This window comes from Mustela putorius, unplaced genomic scaffold (assembly GCF_011764305.1).
Source record: "Mustela putorius furo isolate JIRA1106 unplaced genomic scaffold, ASM1176430v1.1 tig00000275_pilon_pilon_pilon, whole genome shotgun sequence".
Classification (NCBI taxonomy): Eukaryota; Metazoa; Chordata; class Mammalia; order Carnivora; family Mustelidae; genus Mustela; species Mustela putorius.
Genome location: NW_025421341.1, coordinates 32,961,983 through 32,981,391, shown reverse-complemented (window position 1 = coordinate 32,981,391; position 19,409 = coordinate 32,961,983). Strand labels below are relative to the sequence as shown.

The window sequence follows — 19,409 nt, the reverse complement described above, 5'->3', positions numbered from 1 at the left end:
ATAGAATCTTGTTCAGAAATTAGAACTCTGGAAATCCCTACAAGGTTCACAGGGCACACTCTTTACAGAATGAAAGCTCTAGAATCTCTAGACTGTATCTTAATTTTTCTCAAAAAAGAAAAACAGCTCAGTGTTAATCCAAAACAAAACTATGTTAAGCAAAAATGACAGAGTTTATTTCAGTCTCTCAAATACCAAAGAGAGCTCTTAAGAATACAATATGAATAGGGTCATGAACTGGTTCAACATACTTAACTGGTAGTTTTATGAATTACAATGAATGCTGCTGCTTTCTAAAAATGAATGTATCAAAGAGGAAATAACTTCCTTGGCATGCCTGTAGCTCTACAACACATTTGTTTCATTGCTTTTAAGCGTCTGTGTGGGAGGCTCTGAATAAGTCAATGAGAGGACTTCAGTCAGAGAAGCACGCAGATCTACTGAGCAGATCAGATGACATGCTCAGGAAATTAACAAGAAGAGGTAAGTATTTTACAAATAAATAGATAAATAAATAAATACGTATTTTACAAATAATTATAATTAATCTATAGATTTTTTTCCCTTTCTTCAGAAAAACTGCTACTGTATCTTTCATTTCTATTCAGTGGCTTAAAAACCAAAATGAAAATTTTACCAATGTTACAGGAGAGATATTTTATATAGGATTTACAGATTTTATTTACTTGAGAGGGAAAGAGACAGAGAGTACAAGTGGAGAAGCGTGCTGCATGCTGAGCAGGAGACCCTGACGTAGGGCTCAATCCCGGGACCCTGGGATCATGACCTAAACCAAAGGCAGCCGCTTAACTGGCTGACCCATGCAGGCACCCCTGGATTTACAGATTTTATGAATTAATGGTTTAACCTTCCTCTTAGCTTATCCTCCTTCCCAAGGAAACTGGGGAGGTTATAGAAAAAAATGACTACTTAAGACAAAAAAAGAGCTGTTTCAAATTTGGCATAAAGTGATAAATTTGGAAAATACTTGTGGCAGCAATAGGCTTTCTCTGAAAGATGATTTTATTAAAAACAATTATTTGGATCCTATTAATACCTATTTTTTTTCCTTCTCTCAAACTAAAGAAGTTTTAAAATGTTGCATAAAAATGGCTATTTCATCAGTATTAAGATAAACCTGACCAGATAAAACCCAATTACAAATAAGGATTCCTAGCTGGTAAATCATTCATATGGACTTAGGTGGGCTTGAAGAATTTCTAGGTGGGTAACCATTGTGTACCAAAAAGTTCTATTCAGAACTACGTAGTGCTTTAATGTTTCTTTCTTCTGTACATATTCTAAGGTAAAGGTAAAAAGACATTCAAGGGTCAGGAAACATCTAGCCTTTTTTTTTTTTTTTTAATATCCACTGAAAAAATTAATGCATCTCCTGTTTCGTGACCTGAGGCATATCAGGAACACGACTGTGGAAATAAGTTGCATTGTCACAAATGCACAAGGGACCTATTGAGATGGGAAGGGCTACTAAGTTCAAGAATTATTTCTGTTTTTTTGAAAATAACAAACTAATGCAATCTACGTATTTTAAATCTAGAGGGAATTCTTTGAACTCATTGGCATTCAAATTCAAACATGAGTCTAGTTCTACAGCAGAGAGAGAGAGAGAGAGAAAGAGAGGAGAGAGAAGACAGAGAAAGTAATAAACAGTCTTTCTTTCACAGCTATCAGTTTCTTTCACTAAGCCTTCTGAAATCTGAGCCTCTGCAGAAGACTAAACCCTGGGGCCTTACCTACAGAAACGGACAGAAGCTTGTATGCTCTCATTTTCAAGAACCCAAAAATTTTTTTAAAGGAAGAAGTCAACTTTGGCTTTGAGTGTTTGGCCTGGGTACAATGCCTTTAAAAAGCAGATGACCAGCTTAGCTACCGACCATGCAGACCATTGTCCGGAATTGGATCACATCACACGAAAACATCACATCACACAAAAACAGCGAATGGGCTTCTCTTACAGAATATCAGAACAGAGCAGAATTCCTGAGCACATTTTGCAGAGCTCCTTTCATCACTTAATCTTTGCTAACTGGTCTGAATTACAGACAGAATCGATACCAGAGGAAATGAAACAGACTGGTGAGCAACAGGGAAATAAACCGCGCTGGGCAGCTCTTCTGATACTCCTGGTGATAATACCCACCATTGGTGGGAACATCCTTGTTATTCTGGCTGTTTCACTGGAGAAAAAGCTGCAGTATGCTACTAATTATTTTCTAATGTCCCTGGCAGTGGCTGATTTGCTGGTTGGATTGTTTGTGATGCCGATTGCCCTCTTGACAATAATGTTTGGTAAGTATTTCACTTTGCTCCTGGCATCAAACCACAGAACTATGATATACTATCAGAGAAATGGATACTCCAATCTTTAAAGATGGACTTGGACCATTTAAAGATAACAGTAGGTAAACAGTCCCTCATTTCCATCATCTTCTACTGTTGATAATGAGTTTTAAAGAGCAAAAAATAATTTCTTAGAAACTATTCTACTCTTTCCCCAGCCATCTAATAAAAGTCCAATAACCATTTAATCATTTAAAAAATCATCTAAGTTTAGCAAGATTCACAGATTCTGCATTCATCGACTAAAAATTACAGTGAAGAACAGACCTAAACTTTAACTTTCCCATTATCAATACTTTTTTTCCCTTGACCAAGCAACCGCAAGGACACTTGTGACAGCTGGTTATGTGCTGGGTTAGTGAGTAATAATAAAATCTTCGAATCACTTAATTCCAATTTGAATCACTAAACACCAATTTAAAATTGGAATTGTTCTAAAAGTTCTTGTTTATTTTTTTTATCGTTTGTGTATTTTAGCCTTAAACATAATTCTTTAACACATGTGTCATGTTAAGAAAATATTATGTTTAATTGCTAAAGGAAATGGTCTGGCTCACAGTGTCCTAAGAAATGATTAATCTGTTTAACTTTTATGATTTCTAATGATCCATGTCCTTGATACACATAAGAAAAATCTGATTCAAAATAAAATTAAATATTAAAAATTTATTAAAAATGAAATATTAAAACAAGTGACCAAAACCTGAGTTATTACAATAATAACTTGATATTAAAATATTAGTTTGTTATAAGAAAAGAGATAATATTAAAATGAAAGTTTTTACTTAGGTGTATCATCTCTAGTTACAGAATTTGGGTAAATACAAATAATTCTGCTGACAAATTATTAGGGCTTCTGAGAATCAGTATAAAGAAAATACTTAACTTATTCAGTGTTTTGCATAAATTGATATTAGACTCATTGACTGCTTAAAAAAATGATTATTTGTAGCAGATAGGGCTTCTGGAAATTATGTTTATATGGTGAGGATAAAAATATTTCAGGTTATAGAAGTAAAGTTTATTTAACTAGAATATGTGTTAGAAGGAGACTAAAAACTCCAATTAAAAAAATCCTCCAATTTAAACTATTGTATTTAGGTTTAAATGCTACATTTTTAAGTAATTATAGAAAGATACCTAAATTAAGTGTTTGATCCCCCAAATGAGATGGTAACAGGCTAAACTTTCCATTCTAAATTAACATCTAACCGAGGCTTTAAATTCAATAGCAGGGCAAGAAGTAATAACTAAGGTTCTACAGCTTTAATGAACTCTCTAATCATTAATAATATTCAACTATCCCTTCTTTTATACATTTGTAATTTTTTGAATATTTTAGTACAACATGTAACCATGGGAAGTAATTAAGAAATTTTACTCTAAAGGAGAACCTAAAGGATCTTGATTCTGAAAAAAGTTTGAAAGAAATAAATGAGGATAATGTAGAAACATTTATGTATATTTGGTAAATACTGTTGATGCCTGATTCAAGGCTCTTATCTCCAAACACAAATACTAATTAATCTGTAAAATCACACTCTTTATGTTTTTGCTAGTCATACAGAAAATGTTACAATTCTCATCTTATACTATCATAATATTTAATTGATATATTATTTTGATTAAATGAGACTGAATGAGTTACAGAGAGCTGAATTTTAACTCTAAAGTCCATATCACACATCCACTATTTGCAAATTACTGTGGTAGATACTCAAATTATCAGCTAAATAGTTAAAGAATCTTAAAAAGCTAAGTTTCATAGTATTAAAGTGATTAGATAAAAGAGAAAAACAGATAAAAGAGATAATTCCGTGTAGTCCACAGAAAAATTCCTACAGTCCACAGCTGTAGGTATCTGCAGCTGACGACTGAGCTTATATTTAAATTTTTGGGGCCCAAGATATTCTTGGCAATAAATGGTAGCAGAAAACCCAACATATTTTAACATAAAATATATGGAATGTCTTCCTATTTATGTCCTAAATAACTATGATATGTTTTAACTACATTTCATTCTTTCAAATGCTTGTTAATTTTTAAAAAATAAAATAAAATCTTCTGTGGTCCACACACTTCGACTATCAGTAATGAAGCAACACTGGGGGATTAGATTTTTAAAAACTAACCTGGGAACTTAAACACTACTTAAAAATTATTGCTTTAAATTCATTATTAAAAACATTATTCCATTTCTAAGAGAAAGTATATGAGAAAATGCATGCTCTGCACTCCAAAAAACTTCAAAAGGATGCATTCATAAACTGGAAACTGCACATTCTATAAATTGGAATTTGACTTCAAACACTAAGATTTTTATAGCCCTTCACATGTTAACAAATACAAAGACTTCCTAAATTAATGCAGTTATAAGAATTTTTGATAACATTAAAGGGGGGAATAGATTTTGTGTATTTTTCTCTCATTGTAGGAATCATCTTCTGAACTTCAGAAGTCTGTACAAACAAAAGTGTCCCTGATTCTGTAAACATAAAACATTAACTACCACTGAGTAGTATGAGTGCTTTTAATTATCTCAGGGAAATTAAATGAAGTAACAAAAGAAACTTTACATTAGTTAATGTTCTAATAAAATTAAGTTTTGAAGAAAGGAGAGCAGTGAAACTTAAAAAACTGACTCTTATGCTGAGGAGTATGTTATTCAACCAATGATTTACATAATATTTGATTATATAATATTGTTTGCTTTTTTTTTTTTAAACAGAATTTCTATTTTAGCAAGATTGTGATGACTGGCCTAACATGGTCTCTCAAATGAACTGTGATACCTATCTCAATCTTTCTGCCACTTCTTCCACTCTGGAAGCACTAGACTTAACCTTTGCTTTGTAGGTCTAGTTTTGACTGTCTTGTGTATAATTCCCCAAATCCACGATCATAAGTCTTAAAAATGCCTACTTAGAAGGAATTTAGAAATACCTCAATAGGATGTAAAGGAAAATAGAACATCATATGCCAATATAAAAAAGATAGGATGCTCACACTTTATGAACTTCTCTGAACTTTCTCTCATTAAATAAATGATTAAAAATGTAAAGGAGAAAATACAGTGTTTGGTCATTCATTGGTCATTACTGGTTTATTTATAACTTAAGTTTTAATCCATGTCTCACAATTAAAGTTGAAACAGTATCTATGCTATAATTGCAAGAGGCTGTAGAAAATAAAATGGTTGCAAGATAGGGATCTGAAGCAAGAGATCCCAGGCACTGAATCCTGAAATAGTCAACTAAGGCCCAGCACATTATAGGCACCAGTAACTGGCAAGTATCAGCAGAATATGTGAAGAGTTTATATACCTTAAATACGTGATTTAGTTTAGATGTGAATCTGACCAGAGAGGTGAAACAGATATACAGCAGTAAAAGAAAAAGAAAATCAGATATTTATGTGGTGAAATGCTGCTCTACCCAATCTTAAATGAGGAACCAAAGCAATTAAAGGCACTTCTTTTTGGAAAGTGGAAATTTAGGGTGCCTGGGTAGCTCAGTCATTCAGAGTCTGCCTTTAGCTCAGGTTCCCCGTGTTGGGCTTGGGCTCCCTGCTTGGCGGGAACACTGCTTCTCCCACTCCCACTCCCCCTGCTTGTATTCCCTCTCACACGGTCTCTCTGTTAAATAAAGAAAATCTTAAAAAACAAAAAACAAACAAAAAAGGAAAGTGGAAATATAAAAAACCAAGAAAAGAATTTTTTTTTTTTTAAAGATTTTTTATTTGTTTATTTGACAGACAGAGATCACAAGTAGACAGAGAGGCAGGCAGAGAGAGAGAGAGAGAGAGAAGCAGGCTCCCTGCTGAGCAGAGAGCCCAATGCGGGACTTGATCCCAGGACCCTGAGATCATGACTTGAGCTGAAGGCAGTGGCTCAACCCACTGAGCCACCCAGGCACCCCCAAGAAAAGAAATTTTTTAAGTATTAAATCACTTGAAATGCTAAAAACACTATCATATTAGACATCTAATCCCAGAGTTATTTTATATATTCATATGTAGTGGGAAAATGACAACAGAAGCTTCATAATAAAAACTGAAGCATTGATCTATGTCCTTCTTTCCTGAAAGATAATAGAAACGTAAGCATTTCTGAGAATAAAAAAATGGGTACTTTGAAAACCCCATGTCCTTTCTGGCTATGAGGCTATTTAGGGTCTGTCCTACTCCAATAAACTCATGAACTATTTACCTTGGTAAACTCTATAGGCACAGTCCCCTTGGGACAGCTTCAAAAATACAGTCATTTAAAATTCTCAGAAGGCAAATATCTTATGTCTCAGATTTATAGGTTAATTTTAATTATTTTTCTGAATTAATCATATAACTCAGCTTTCCAAACTAAAAGCCTGCCGAAAAGAGTAAGCGGGTTTCAGATCAAATGAGTGCATCTCACCAAGAAATGTGGAGTTTCTGGTTAAAAACACTCAGGTTTCTACAGCCATTAAAAAGAAAGCTAAATAAATAAATAAATAGCCAAGCATTCAATGTATATAGGTTATTTATGTTTGCTATTTATATATATATATACACACACACATATAAATATAGAGAGTAAAAGGCATACTTTCATGAAAATTTAAAGTTAAACACATTCTCATACCTTTAAAAAAATAAAAGCTTTAAGTTCAGTTGGCTACATGCACTCTTGCTACAGCAGACAGGAGGACAAACATATTGGTTTTACGGTGATGATATGACTTAACATTTACTTCTTAGTAGGAGTGTTTTAATGGGTAGGCTAGTTTCTGTCAAACAGTAATAGTAATAGGAACTAACATTTATAGAGTGCTTTCTTATGCCAGACATTGTTCTAAACACTTTACATGTATTACTGCATTTAATCTTCAAAGCAATCCTATAAAATTGGTATCATCATCATTATCACCATTTTCCAAGAGAGGACAGAAGAATAATAAATAAATGGCAGAGATATGATTTGAACCCCAGAGAATGGACTCCAGAATTCACAGTCTTAACTCATTCTTTTACACTGCTTTCTCAAATGAAATGAGAAATTATGCAACCGTAATGGTCATATTTGACAAACAGCCAACATTAACATCTGAAATAACTTTACCTAACAAGTCAGACATAGAGTTTTCTCTGGGGACAAAGCAGACAATATATTTTTTTTCAGACAATTTTTTTTAAAGTTATATTTCATATTAAATGATACAGAATACTTGGGTCTTAAATAATACTTGTATGAATCTTTGAGATGATCACCAGATCTCTTTTCTGAGGAAGATATGAGACCTGGGCCCATGTCTATGAAGTTGTTGCCCCTTGTATGGAGACAAACAGAAACTGATGTAATTGAACAGCAATTCTACCACCCCTTATGTATGGTGGTATTTGAAGCATGCAAGTCTTCATTTTAAGCAACAAACTTTGTGCTATTAATATTTTTAGATAAATAATGAACTACATATAATCCACAACTCAGCAAGATTGTTATGCTCCTATAATTACTGACCTGTAATTATTTCAGGCATCCACAGAAGTGCCATTATTCAAACTTTACTGAAATTAAATTCCTCTTTAAGACTAATTTGGGAGCAGGTGAGGGAAGAGGTAGGTTTTTTAAAGAAAGTTTGTGCACATATTGTGAAACAACAAATACTATACAATTTAAAAGTTTTCCTTCTTCTGCCTTAGCTTTTATGAAAAAGACAAGTTCAGAGCCCCAGAATAGCAGTAATTAATTTAGTTCAAGTACCTGATAACTTATTTCCCTTATATTGACTCTTATATATGTTTTTCTTTCTGTATAAATCTATAACTGGCCCATTTGAAATAGTATAGTAAGTTCTTATGGAAGTAAGCTGGACATAATACATTATAACAAATAAATGAAATTATAAGTCCTTAAAACAAATTAAAACCCTAGTAAAAATAACAAAGTTTTGGAGTAGTTAATCTACCCCACACCAAAGTAAGAAACTTTTCTGACCCTGAGCCTATCAAATTAATACTAAATGAAAAGATAATTTTAGAAATTAAAGTATCTGGACTAGGGAAAATCCCTTTATAACCCAAGAATGTCTAGAACTGTTTTTAATTTGTATAAATTCTTAGATTACCCAAATCTGTTTTAGGCAGACAAGATTTTTTCTTTATATAAAAGATTTTTCTTTATATAAAAGATTTCTACTAATTTAATGCTGTCATATTACTTTTATGTTCATTTCATAAAAAGCCTATTGACTAGTACCTTCATGAAACTTTCAATTATAAAGATTAATAATAAAGATCCATCTCTCTTAATCCTAAACCTGTATCACAGTCTCCCTAAAGAAAATTCCCTATCATGCTTCAGTATTTCTACTATTAGTAATCAGTACTGACAAAAATAATAAAATTCTAGCAAACTGCATTAAATATCTGCTTCATGCACCAAAATTAGAGTTTTTATTTTTTTAAGATTTTATTTATTTATTTGACAGACAGAGATCACAAGTAGGCAGAGAGGCAGACAGGGAGAGAGGAGGAATCAGGCTCCCTGCCGAGCAGAGTCCAATGTGGGGCTTGATCCCAGGACCCTGAGCCGAAGACAGAGGCTTTAACCCACTGAGCCACCCAGGCGCCCCAAGATTTTATTTATTTGAGAGAGAGGAAATAGCGAGATAGAGCATGAATTGGGGTGTGTGTGTGAAGGGGTGGGGAGAGGGAGAAGCAGGCTCCCTGCTGAGCAGGGAGCCCAAAAGAGGCTTCAAGCTCATGACCTGAGAAGAAGCAGTCCCTTAACCGACTGAGCCACCCAGACACCCCTGAAAATTTGGAGTTTATAAAATAACTTCATTCTGTTGGAAACTGAGCCTAACAAGGCTTCATTGGAGCACTAAAGAGCTTTCTTTTAGTCCACAATTAGAGTCAAATTGTCTATTTTCCAAAGACTTGTACTTTTTACATGGCTTCCTGCTCATGGCTACTAGGTTTATGACTAGAATTTCCCAGATCTTAATTTAAAAACATAACCCATAATTAGAAAAGCTAAATAGGCAAGTTTAAAACTATGATCAGTATCTCTTGTTATAGTTCTATATTTGAGTATTTTTCTATTTTCTACTCAGTTCTAAATGTAGAACGTCAGGACAGTTTAGAATGTAACATCATTTCAAGTAGTTTCCACTGCACAACTCTTTCAATCATAGATTATTTTCACTCTACCTGAACTGTTAGTTTAGTTAAACTGAGGTCCGTTGCAGCCTTTTAGTGTCCAAAGTCCTTTTCTACTTATTAACAGAAAATCTGAATACTACGACTAAGAGGGAGAAAAATCTAACTGATTAAGTTTCTCTCTAAAGACAGATTTCTCTGCCACACTTGATTTATTTTGAGAGGTCTCCTATAAATTTCTTCCTATGATGCATTCTGAGCACCTATCCTACAACAGTGAATAAATGTTGGTGCATCTTTTAAGACCCAAGATAATATAATGTTCCCCAGAGTCTTCTAAAACACTGCTTTTAAAACATTAATTTGTACGCTTTTGAAAAAAAATACTCCAATCTATCTCAAAACTCTTTCCCTAAATGATAGTCTTTCACTTATTTATTTATTTCTGGTGTGGGATGTTAACATCTCTCTACCCCCAAGGTTCTTAAATTTAAACAGTTTACAACTGAAGAGTTTCTTGGTGCTCTGAAATCCTAAAATGGTATCTCGGTCTTCCTTCAATTATCCCAATTATCTGTCAAGGTCAGATAATCATGCAAAAACTAGGAAAAGTAGTTTATATTTTTTAGTGGACATACAACAATTAAACTATAAAAAGGATTTAGATACTCTCATATATATACGACATTTGTTCTGCACAGAAGTAATTTGCTTTTATTGCAAGGTCTAAAATGTGTGTGTGTGTGTGTGTTAGAAATGTGGTTCTAAATGAAATATTCTAGGGAAAACCCTAAAGTAAATTCTAGGTGTTTTGGAATTGCAAATATATATATACTAGGTGTATGTACATATGTGTTATAGATACTTGCCTAAGTAAATTTATTGGAAAACTACATAGGATATTCAGTACCATATCCAAAACTGAATTTTTTCCAAGTTATTATTTCTCAAATGCTTAAGACTGTATGAGGCATAGAATAAATTTTTTTAATAAGACTTTGTTACATAAATTAAGTACTATGTTTATCCTGACACTTTCTTTTTAAACCATAACTCCCCAGTGCCTGTAGTGAATGATGAAATATGGAAGGATAACAATCCATTTTTCTTCAGAATAATCTGAAGTCATTCCTTTTGCAAACTTTATTTAAGAACTACTTCTGTCAAAAAGAAAACTCCTATCATTTCACTTAATTATTTCACCAAATGAGAATTTGCTATAAACAAAGATCACGCTGCTAGTTATTGCTAGAAACGAGTCAAATAGTACGCTTTACTGAGATTCCCATTCTAATACTCTTATTTGCCACATTGTATTGCTTCCTCTATATGGTAAAATATTCTTTTTATACAAAAGCAGCTTAAAAATTAATTTTATTTGACTAGCAAGGTTAAGTTGCAGTTGAAACACTGTGGAAATTTTTAAAAGATCACAAAAAGAACAGACAAAAGAGCAACTACGGTCAAATGAATGCTAAAAATGCTAAACTACTGATTTTGAAAAAGGGTGTTGTGATTACTATACAAAACAGAAACTGTATTTAAAAGGGACCATTTACAGAAATTTATTTATTATTACTGAATCCATTATCTAAAGTTATACATCTTGTGGAGGTTAACTCATAAAATTTCAAATAAGTAACAAAAAGTTTAAAAATATGTATCACTTTAAAAAGAAACTGTAAATTGAAGATTGCCATTCAAGAGAATATGCTTTTGTTTTGTTTTTTTTTTTTCAGAGGCTATGTGGCCCCTCCCACTTGTTCTATGCCCTGCCTGGTTATTTCTTGATGTTCTTTTTTCTACTGCATCCATCATGCATCTCTGTGCCATTTCCGTGGATCGTTATATAGCCATCAAAAAGCCAATCCAGGCCAATCAATATAACTCACGAGCCACAGCACTCATCAAGATTACAGTGGTATGGCTAATTTCAATAGGTATGTGGGGAATGTCAGGGTGTGGGGTGGTATAAATAAACAGCTTTTGGTTTCTTTTGGGTTAGAAATATACCAGGCCAGGTAGGCTGTGAAACTTAGCATAAGAGGTCAAGGCAGACTACTGATATACTGATACACCAACACAAGCTCTTTATGCCATGTCATCATATAAAATCACACTATCAACAACATGTGTGAAAAAGCAAAAAGTTCACGTCCTCAGAAAGAATCATCTTTACAAAGGTTACTGAGATATCTTCCTGCTTTGATTTTGACATGCAGGAAGACTAAGTCTGAAAACAGGTTTTGTTTTTGTCAACAGATCATTAAGGTCTAGGGAGCACGCAGAATCTCGAAATTAGTATTAAAGTAACAAAAAAATAAAATGCATCTTCAGTCACACTTAAGAAGATAAACAGGAAAAGAGAAACAAGAAAAAAAAACCAAATACTTTGTATGCACATACTAAAGACCATAAATTCATCTTGGAAGCCAGTATGTATGTGTATAGAATAAAGGCAGTAAGTATCTACATCAGTGTTCTGGATATATGATTAATCGGAGGTTTTAAGAGAGATGCTAGCGATATTCAGAAATGATTTACATAAGAAAATAGTATTTCTTCTAAACTGCCTTATGCCCTTGTGCCCATCTTTAATGCTCAAAGATAGCTTCTATGAGAGAGTATCCTAGCATGAAGTACAGCAGAAATAATTCAGACCTCTTATAAGTTAGTATCAGAAAAGATTCACAACAATTACTATGATGATCATCAATAGTCTGACTAGCAGATTCACTTCTTCCTAGAAAATAAAAAATCAAAGAGCAAAAAAATCAAGAGAGATCTGGAATGCTAAAGGAAAACCATAAAAAAGACATGGTCTTTCTCTAATCAAAGTAAGAATACTGGGCAAAAAAACCAAGATAATGAAAGTGACCTTTATGTTCCTGAAACAATAGCAGGGCCAAACCTCTTTTGAAAAGTTTGGAGGTAAAAGTCCAGAAGAAAGTGTTATTACTCTGGCTTGTGAAGATATCAGGGCCAAGGAAAAGTCTATTCAGAACGACAGGTTTGTAAGCAGAGAGATAGGCTAGTTTTGGGGACAGATGCTGATTGACAGAGCAGAAAAGGCCCCCAAAAGAAGCCAGAGAAAGGGCATGGGAGATAATGGGTAACAGTCACCAAAATTTAAAGTGGAAAGGAGGGAAACAGTAGCTCATGCCAGAAGTCCCAATCTTTTTGGTAAACTCACTGCAGTAAGGGAGAGATGGGGGAGACAGTGTGAGGTATGTGTGTGTTGGGTTAAGGTGGAGGAAACAGGGCAAAGGCAGGGAGAAAACAAGAGAAATGATCCTTAAGAAGAATTAAAACATTTGAAACCATGAAATATGACCAAGCCAATAAATAGCCTACTGTTAGAAGTGATACCCAATTAAAGCTGGTTCGCATGAATCCATAAGCAGATCAAATCTCTGTTGCATACCTGTGACATACTAGATATCAAGAATACAAAGATAAATTAAAAAGAGCCTCTATATTCAAGGAAGGCAGATAATAAACAAATTAGACTAAACAAATTAGACTAATACAAAGTATTAAGTAGGCAGGTAGAAAAGAATAAAAAGAAGACTCCAGATTTACAGTTTTGGAAGGGATCTTATAAATTCACTTTTTCCTTTTATAGATGAGAAAAGAAACCTAGAGGTTTTATTTTTTAAAAAGATTTTATTTATTTATTTGAGAGAGAGAGAGAGCGTTAACAAGCAGGAGTGGAGGAGCAGAGGGAAAGGGAGAAAGAGGCTCCCTGCCCTGATATGGGCCTCAACCCCAGCACCTAGGATCATGACCTGGGCTGAAAGGCAGATGCTTACCGATTTGAGCCACCTAGGTGCCCCAAAATGTAGAGGCTTTAGATAGTTGGCTTAAAGACTGTTAACAGCTTTTCAGCACCAATGCCACAATCAATGCTGTGTTCATTTCATCACCCTTTGTTTGTAGGACCAATGACAATTTAGTAACTTTGTAGAAGAAAAAGCAGATGATTGGGTTAGTTCGGTTTTTAAATTCTGCAAAATGCTGAAAAGAGCTCGCTTTCTTCTGGACTTAGTTATCCTCAGTAAGACCTGGCAAAAAGTAAGGTATGAAAGAGTAAGGGGATAAGGGTATAAAAAGTACCAGCGAAAACTTATGTTATTGGCCACCGATCTGGTTGAAAAGGTAATGTGAGCCTTGAAGGAGGTTAACAGAATATGAAAATAGAGAAGGATGAATGGACTAGAGGTCAACATAACTATAAAACGAAGTCCCACAGTAGCAGGGCAAGAAAGGGAAACTTCACACAAAGTTCTTGGTTTTAGATATAAGACTGCTTTAAGAGGGTTTGTGGATGCCTTCAGGAGTGCAAATAATAATAATGAGGGTTGATACACCAGAAACTAATATAATACTGTATGTTAACCACACTGGAAATAAAATTTTTAAAATAGTAAAAGATATCAGAATGGAGTTCAACAGACACAAAATGAAGATGTCAGAAGGGTCATCAATAAGGTCAAGTCATGGAAGGTAACAGCAATGGAGTGGTGGAGAGGAAGGCTTTAGCAAGGTGCTGAATCTACTGAGGAAGATGGGCAGAGGTCCTGGAGGTTGGTAGATGACCTGCATGGAGAACAGAGTATTGTAAGCAGATTATCAATAGACTTCAAAAGGGAACGGTTTTGGGGAGAAAAGTGGAAAAATCACTTAGAATTACCAGGGTACAGCAGGGGTCAGCCAACTTTTCCTGTAAACGGCAAGAAAGTAAATATTTTGGGCTTGCGGGCTCTAACAGTTTCTGTCACAACTACTCAACTCCGCAGCAGGAGAGTAAAAGCTATCACAGGTGATTTGTTAACAAATAGGGATGACGGTGTTCCAATAAAATTTTATTTACAAAAACAGGATGCAGGCCAGATTCAGTCCTCAAGCTGTAATGTGCTGACTTCTAGTGTAGAAAAGTAAGTATAAAGAATCCACTTTCTGGTGGGAGAGTTGAGGAAAAGTAGAAAAAGCAGTAGTCTCCCTGTTAGAAAGTATTTGAGGAAAATATTTTCATCAATGGCTCTTCAGTTACCATAAAAAGGCTGTGTACATGATGAAGTACTTTCAAATTCATAAAAAACAAAACAAAACACAAGGATTCTAGAGATTTCTAAAGATACAGTTAATTCAAACTTCTTTTTAAGAATCTGCTGTTTCAAAGGGAAAGGATTCAGGATAACACTTGTGTACTTGTCTAATAAGTTACTTCATGTGGCAATATCATATTTAAATACCCACTCCATGGTATTTAAAACATTAGAAAATTAGCATGAGATATATTTCTTTCATATATGTTAGAGGAACTCTCAACCTGAAAATAAATTTCATTTGGAATGTCTTCTTTGCAGAAATGTCTGTTCATGTCTTCTGTCCATTTCTTGATTGGCTTATTTGTTCTGTGGGTGTTGAATTTGATAAGTTCTATCTATGAATTTGATAAGCTGAATTTGATAAGGCTTTTGAATACTACACCTTTATCTGATATGTCATTTGCAAATATCTTCTCCCTTTCTGTTGGACATCCAAGTAAATGTGCCCAACATCATTCAGCATCAGGGAAATACAAATCAAAAACATAGTGAGATACCCCCTTACAGCAGTCAGAATGGCTAAAATTTACAATTCAGGAAATGACAGATGTTGACAAGGATGTGGAAAAACACCTATGCTGTTGGGAATGCAAGCTGGTGCAGCCACTCTGGAAAACAGCGTGGAGGTTCCTGAAAAAGTTGAAAATCGAGCTACCCTATGACCCAGCAACTGCACTACTGGGTATTTATCCTAAAGATACAAATGTATTGATCGGAAGGGGTACATGCCCCCCAATGTTTACAGCAACAATGTCCACAATAGCCAAACTATGGAAAGAGTCTAGATGTCCATCAACAGATGAATGGATAAAGAAGATGTGGTATATATATATATACAATGGAATACTATGTAGCCATCAAAAAACCAAAAATCTTGCCATTTGCAATGACGTAGATGGAACTAGAGGCTATGATGTTAAGCAAAATAAGTCAATCAGTGAAAGACAATTACCATATGATCTCTTTGATATGAGGAAATTGAGAGGCAGGGTGGGGGGTTATGGGGGGAAGGGAGGGAAAAAAATGAAACAAGATGGGACTGGGGAGGGAGACAAACCATATGAGACTTTTTTCTCCCCCCATATGAGACTCAATCTCAGGAAACAAACTGAGGGTTGCTAGGCGGTAGGGGGGAGATAGGATGGCTGGGTTACGAACACTGGGGAGGGTATGTGCTTTGGTGAGTGTTGTGAATTGTGTAAGACTGATGATTTACGGACTTGTACCCCTGAAGCAAATAACACTTTATAAGTAATTAAAAATAAAAAAAAAGGAAAGTAAATTTCATGATTCATATGATCTCAAATATTTAAGTAGCATTAAAAAAACAAAAACAAAAACAATGAACTCCACTTAGTTTTCCCTAAGTCGTCAGAGGAAAAGATTAAGACATTCATAAATTACAAATAATGAAAATGTCTATTAAATCAAACTGTGTAGCCTCAAAGACAATAGTCATCTATCTAGAATTAAGATACTGCATGAATGTATTCTGAAGTCTCTTTAAATCAACTACATTGGATATAAAGATAAAGCAAATTCTCTTCTGAACTACTTTTTCTTAACCTGGGGATAGATCAATAAACACAAACAGATTATGAGAAATGGAGAATAAATGACATTCTCTTCTATTTTGTAGACATACTACAGCTTTAGGGAAGCTTAAATTATAAACTTGAAATCACTAATCAATCTCTGTTTAAAAACACCGGGTTTGCTTACTTGGGTCTATTTGTTAAATCTTCCTTTAATTAAATGCTTTGACAGATTCTGCACTGTGTGTACTAGGAATGAAAATTGACTAACCATTAACCACATAAAGTCACTAAGATAAACTCTAAAAGGACCTAATCTAAGAGTCAAAGGTCATAAAATTAACTCAATTTATCTTGTTCCCTCTTCCTTAGGCATTGCCATTCCAGTACCCATCAGAGGGATAGAAATTGATGCAGGTAATCCAAGCAACATCACCTGTGTGCTGACAAAGGACCGTTTTGGCAACTTCATGCTCTTTGGCTCACTGGCTGCCTTCTTCACACCTCTGGCAATCATGATTGTCACCTACTTTCTCACTATCCAAGCTTTACAGAAGAAAGCTTATTTGGTCAAAAACAAGCAACCTCAACGCCTAACATGGTTGGCTGTGTCTACAGTCTTCCAAAGTTCCAAAGAAACACCTTGCTCATCACCTGAAAAGGTGGCAATGCTGGACAGTTCCCACAAAGGCAAAACTCTGCCCAACTCAAGTGGTAAGATACGAAGGCGAAGAATGTCCACAGTTGGAAAAAAGTCTGTGCAGAACATTTCCAATGAACAGAGAGCCTCTAAGGTTCTAGGGATTGTTTTTTTTCTCTTTTTGCTTATGTGGTGCCCCTTTTTTATTACAAATATAACTTTAGTTTTATGTGATTCCTGCAACCAGACTACTCTCAAAATGCTCCTAGAGGTATTTGTGTGGATAGGCTATGTTTCTTCAGGGGTGAATCCTTTGGTCTACACCCTCTTCAATAAGACATTTCGGAACGCGTTTGGCCGATACATCAGCTGCAATTACCGGGCCATGAAATCAGTAAAAACTGTCAGAAAATGTTCCAGCAATACCTACTTCCGAAATCCAAGGGCAGAGAACTCCAAGTTTTTCATGAAACATGGAATGAGAAATGGGATTAATCCTGCCATGTTCCAGAGCCCAATGAGGCTCCGCAGTTCAAACACTCAGGTTTCCTCAATCATTCTATTAGATACACTTCTCCTCACAGAACATGAGGGTGACAAAACTGAAGAGCAAGTCAGTTATGTATAGAAGGAATGTCAGTTTTCATCTAATTAATATAACAATGAATTAGGTGATGAAGATGATATAAATGTACCAAGAATTATAAAAGAAGAACTTGATGTCATGTATCAAATCACCTCTTTAAAATAAGAGGTATCTATAAAGATGTACAATTTTCTTTATTTGGACAAAACTACTCCATGAAAAAAATTATTCTGTATAGCTGAAAGCAAAAACAATCCAGCAGTCTGGCTAAATGTTAAGGTATTCAAATGAAATAAAATTAAGTAAATCAGTAAGTTTCAGTCTTAAAAATAAACAATGTCATTGTAAGAATTTGTTTAGTTCCTAACTGTATGAAAGCTGTGCTAAGAATGAAATAAGACAAAAAAGCATTAACCTCTTCAAAGCCTTAAAAACACAAGGCGTAACACAGAACAACAATGAGAGGAACAGAAGACTAAAAATAAGTGCACAGAATGATCGGAGGTAAGCTAAGATTGTCACTGCAGTCTGGCTCAGTTAAAGGCAGTCACGATATTGCTTTGATCTAGAAACTTGTGACGGAAGGGGTAGGGAAGGACGGTTGTTGGGTATCACACAAAGTAATAGGATCTCGGAACTAGAGCTGTTTGTTAAATGTCTGATACCAGGTACATCTACTCACCAGAAGTGGGTCTAACTTAGAGAACGAGAGGATGCAAATGAAATCACTCCAGCATACCTAAAATTCATTTTGTTCCTTGGAGAACAAGTACAAACTGGAAACACAGGATCTTGATCCAGGAACCTAAACTTTAATGACCCCATTAATGACCCCAACACTTGGCTAAACTTCTGGCACATTTTTTATTCACCCTTTCCTAATTTCACTGTGCACTGCTAGATCTGGGAATAAATCCAAACTGTGTCACCAGCTAACTGACTAAATTTATGGAAGATTCTTAATTTCTCTGGGCCTCAGTTTTCTCAGCTACACGGGGTTCTTATGAAATGAGTACAGGCGGGCAGTCTGTATTGGTAGCCAATTCTAGTTACATCTGATATTTTATTGTCACACTATTGCCATAAATGGTGAACAAAATTAGTCTGAAGGGTTCTGCAGTGAAGACAACCCACATCTTAGCTTTTCCTTTTCAGGCTGACCCATTCTTATGTCTCAGCCTATTGTTCTAGGGCTGTCCCTCTCCAGGTTAAGTTTAAGAAAATTACTTCAAGAAATGTGTTGGCTATGGAGAAACTCAGCATAAGTGAACCAGGTATATAGTCTCCAAACGGCAGAATCCTTTCCTAGAACATACTTAGAACATAGACCTTATGGGCTCTGTATCATCTGCCAGAAAGAGTATACCTTACAAATTTAATCCCGAAATCTCAAAGCTTTAGGCACAGAATTCCCCCCAGCAGTCTAAGATTTTTCAGCAGCATGTTCTAGATTCATTTCACCGTGGCAAAAATGTTTTTAACTTAATTCTCAATATTTCTCTTATATATTATTAACAAATGACACAAAATTTTCAGTAGAAAGAAACACTGAAAATACTGTACTCCCTGGACTACCTGAGAGTAAAGAAGATAACAGACATGAGAACTGTTAGTTTCCCACAAGACAATTTCATCTAAGTTGAAGTACAAATACATGTTTACCCACATGTTTTCAGTATTCACGTCCAATAAGTAGACTTAAAAAGAAGATTTAAAAAGTCATGGTTCAACAGACATTTCTGCAAAGAAGACATCCAAGTGGCCAACAGACACATGAAAAAGTGCTCAACATCACTTAGCATCAGGGAAATACAAATCAAAATCATAGTGAGATATCCGCTTCACACCAGTCAGAATGGCTAAAATTTGCAAGTCAGGAAATGACAGATGCTGACAAGGATTCAGAGAAAGGGGAACCCTCCTACACTATTGGTGGGAATGCAAGCTGGTGCAGCCACTCTAGAAAACAGTATGGAGGTTCCTCAAAGTTGAAAATAGAGCTACCCTATGACCAGCAATCACACTACTGAGTATTTACC

General features: G+C 34.9%; 2 protein-coding genes across 4 annotated transcripts in view; one reads left to right on the top strand and one right to left on the bottom strand.

The window, feature by feature from the left end:
• PSMD1 (proteasome 26S subunit, non-ATPase 1) overlaps window positions 1-19,409 on the bottom strand; it is a 92,138-nt gene that overhangs the window by 39,788 nt on the left and 32,941 nt on the right. The gene's annotated exons all lie outside the window — the stretch shown is intronic.
• Window positions 81-17,718, top strand: HTR2B (5-hydroxytryptamine receptor 2B). Of its 3 annotated transcripts, XM_013046333.2 has the most exons (5): window positions 81-483; window positions 1,686-2,097; window positions 2,251-2,310; window positions 11,238-11,438; window positions 16,517-17,718. In XM_013046333.2, the coding sequence occupies exons 2-5, from the start codon at window positions 1,875-1,877 to the stop codon at window positions 17,410-17,412; spliced, it is 1,380 nt and encodes a 459-aa protein (XP_012901787.1). In that variant the 5' UTR covers window positions 81-483; window positions 1,686-1,874; the 3' UTR covers window positions 17,413-17,718. The 3 variants fall into 3 exon arrangements, with proteins under 3 accessions (XP_012901787.1, XP_004773513.1, XP_004773511.1); XM_004773456.3 differs by lacking the exon at window positions 1,686-2,097; XM_004773454.3 differs by having other exon boundaries at window positions 82-483; window positions 1,686-2,310.

Excerpts from the sequence above, each read along its gene's own strand:
- HTR2B (XM_004773454.3), top strand. The coding sequence starts at position 1,875 with ATGACCAGCTTAGCTACCGACCATGCAGACCATTGTCCGGAATTGGAT. Across the intron at positions 2,311-11,237 it reads CCTCTTGACAATAATGTTTG|AGGCTATGTGGCCCCTCCCA; the intron begins GTAAGTATTTCA and ends TTTTTTTTTCAG. Across the intron at positions 11,439-16,516 it reads GGTATGGCTAATTTCAATAG|GCATTGCCATTCCAGTACCC; the intron begins GTATGTGGGGAA and ends CCTCTTCCTTAG.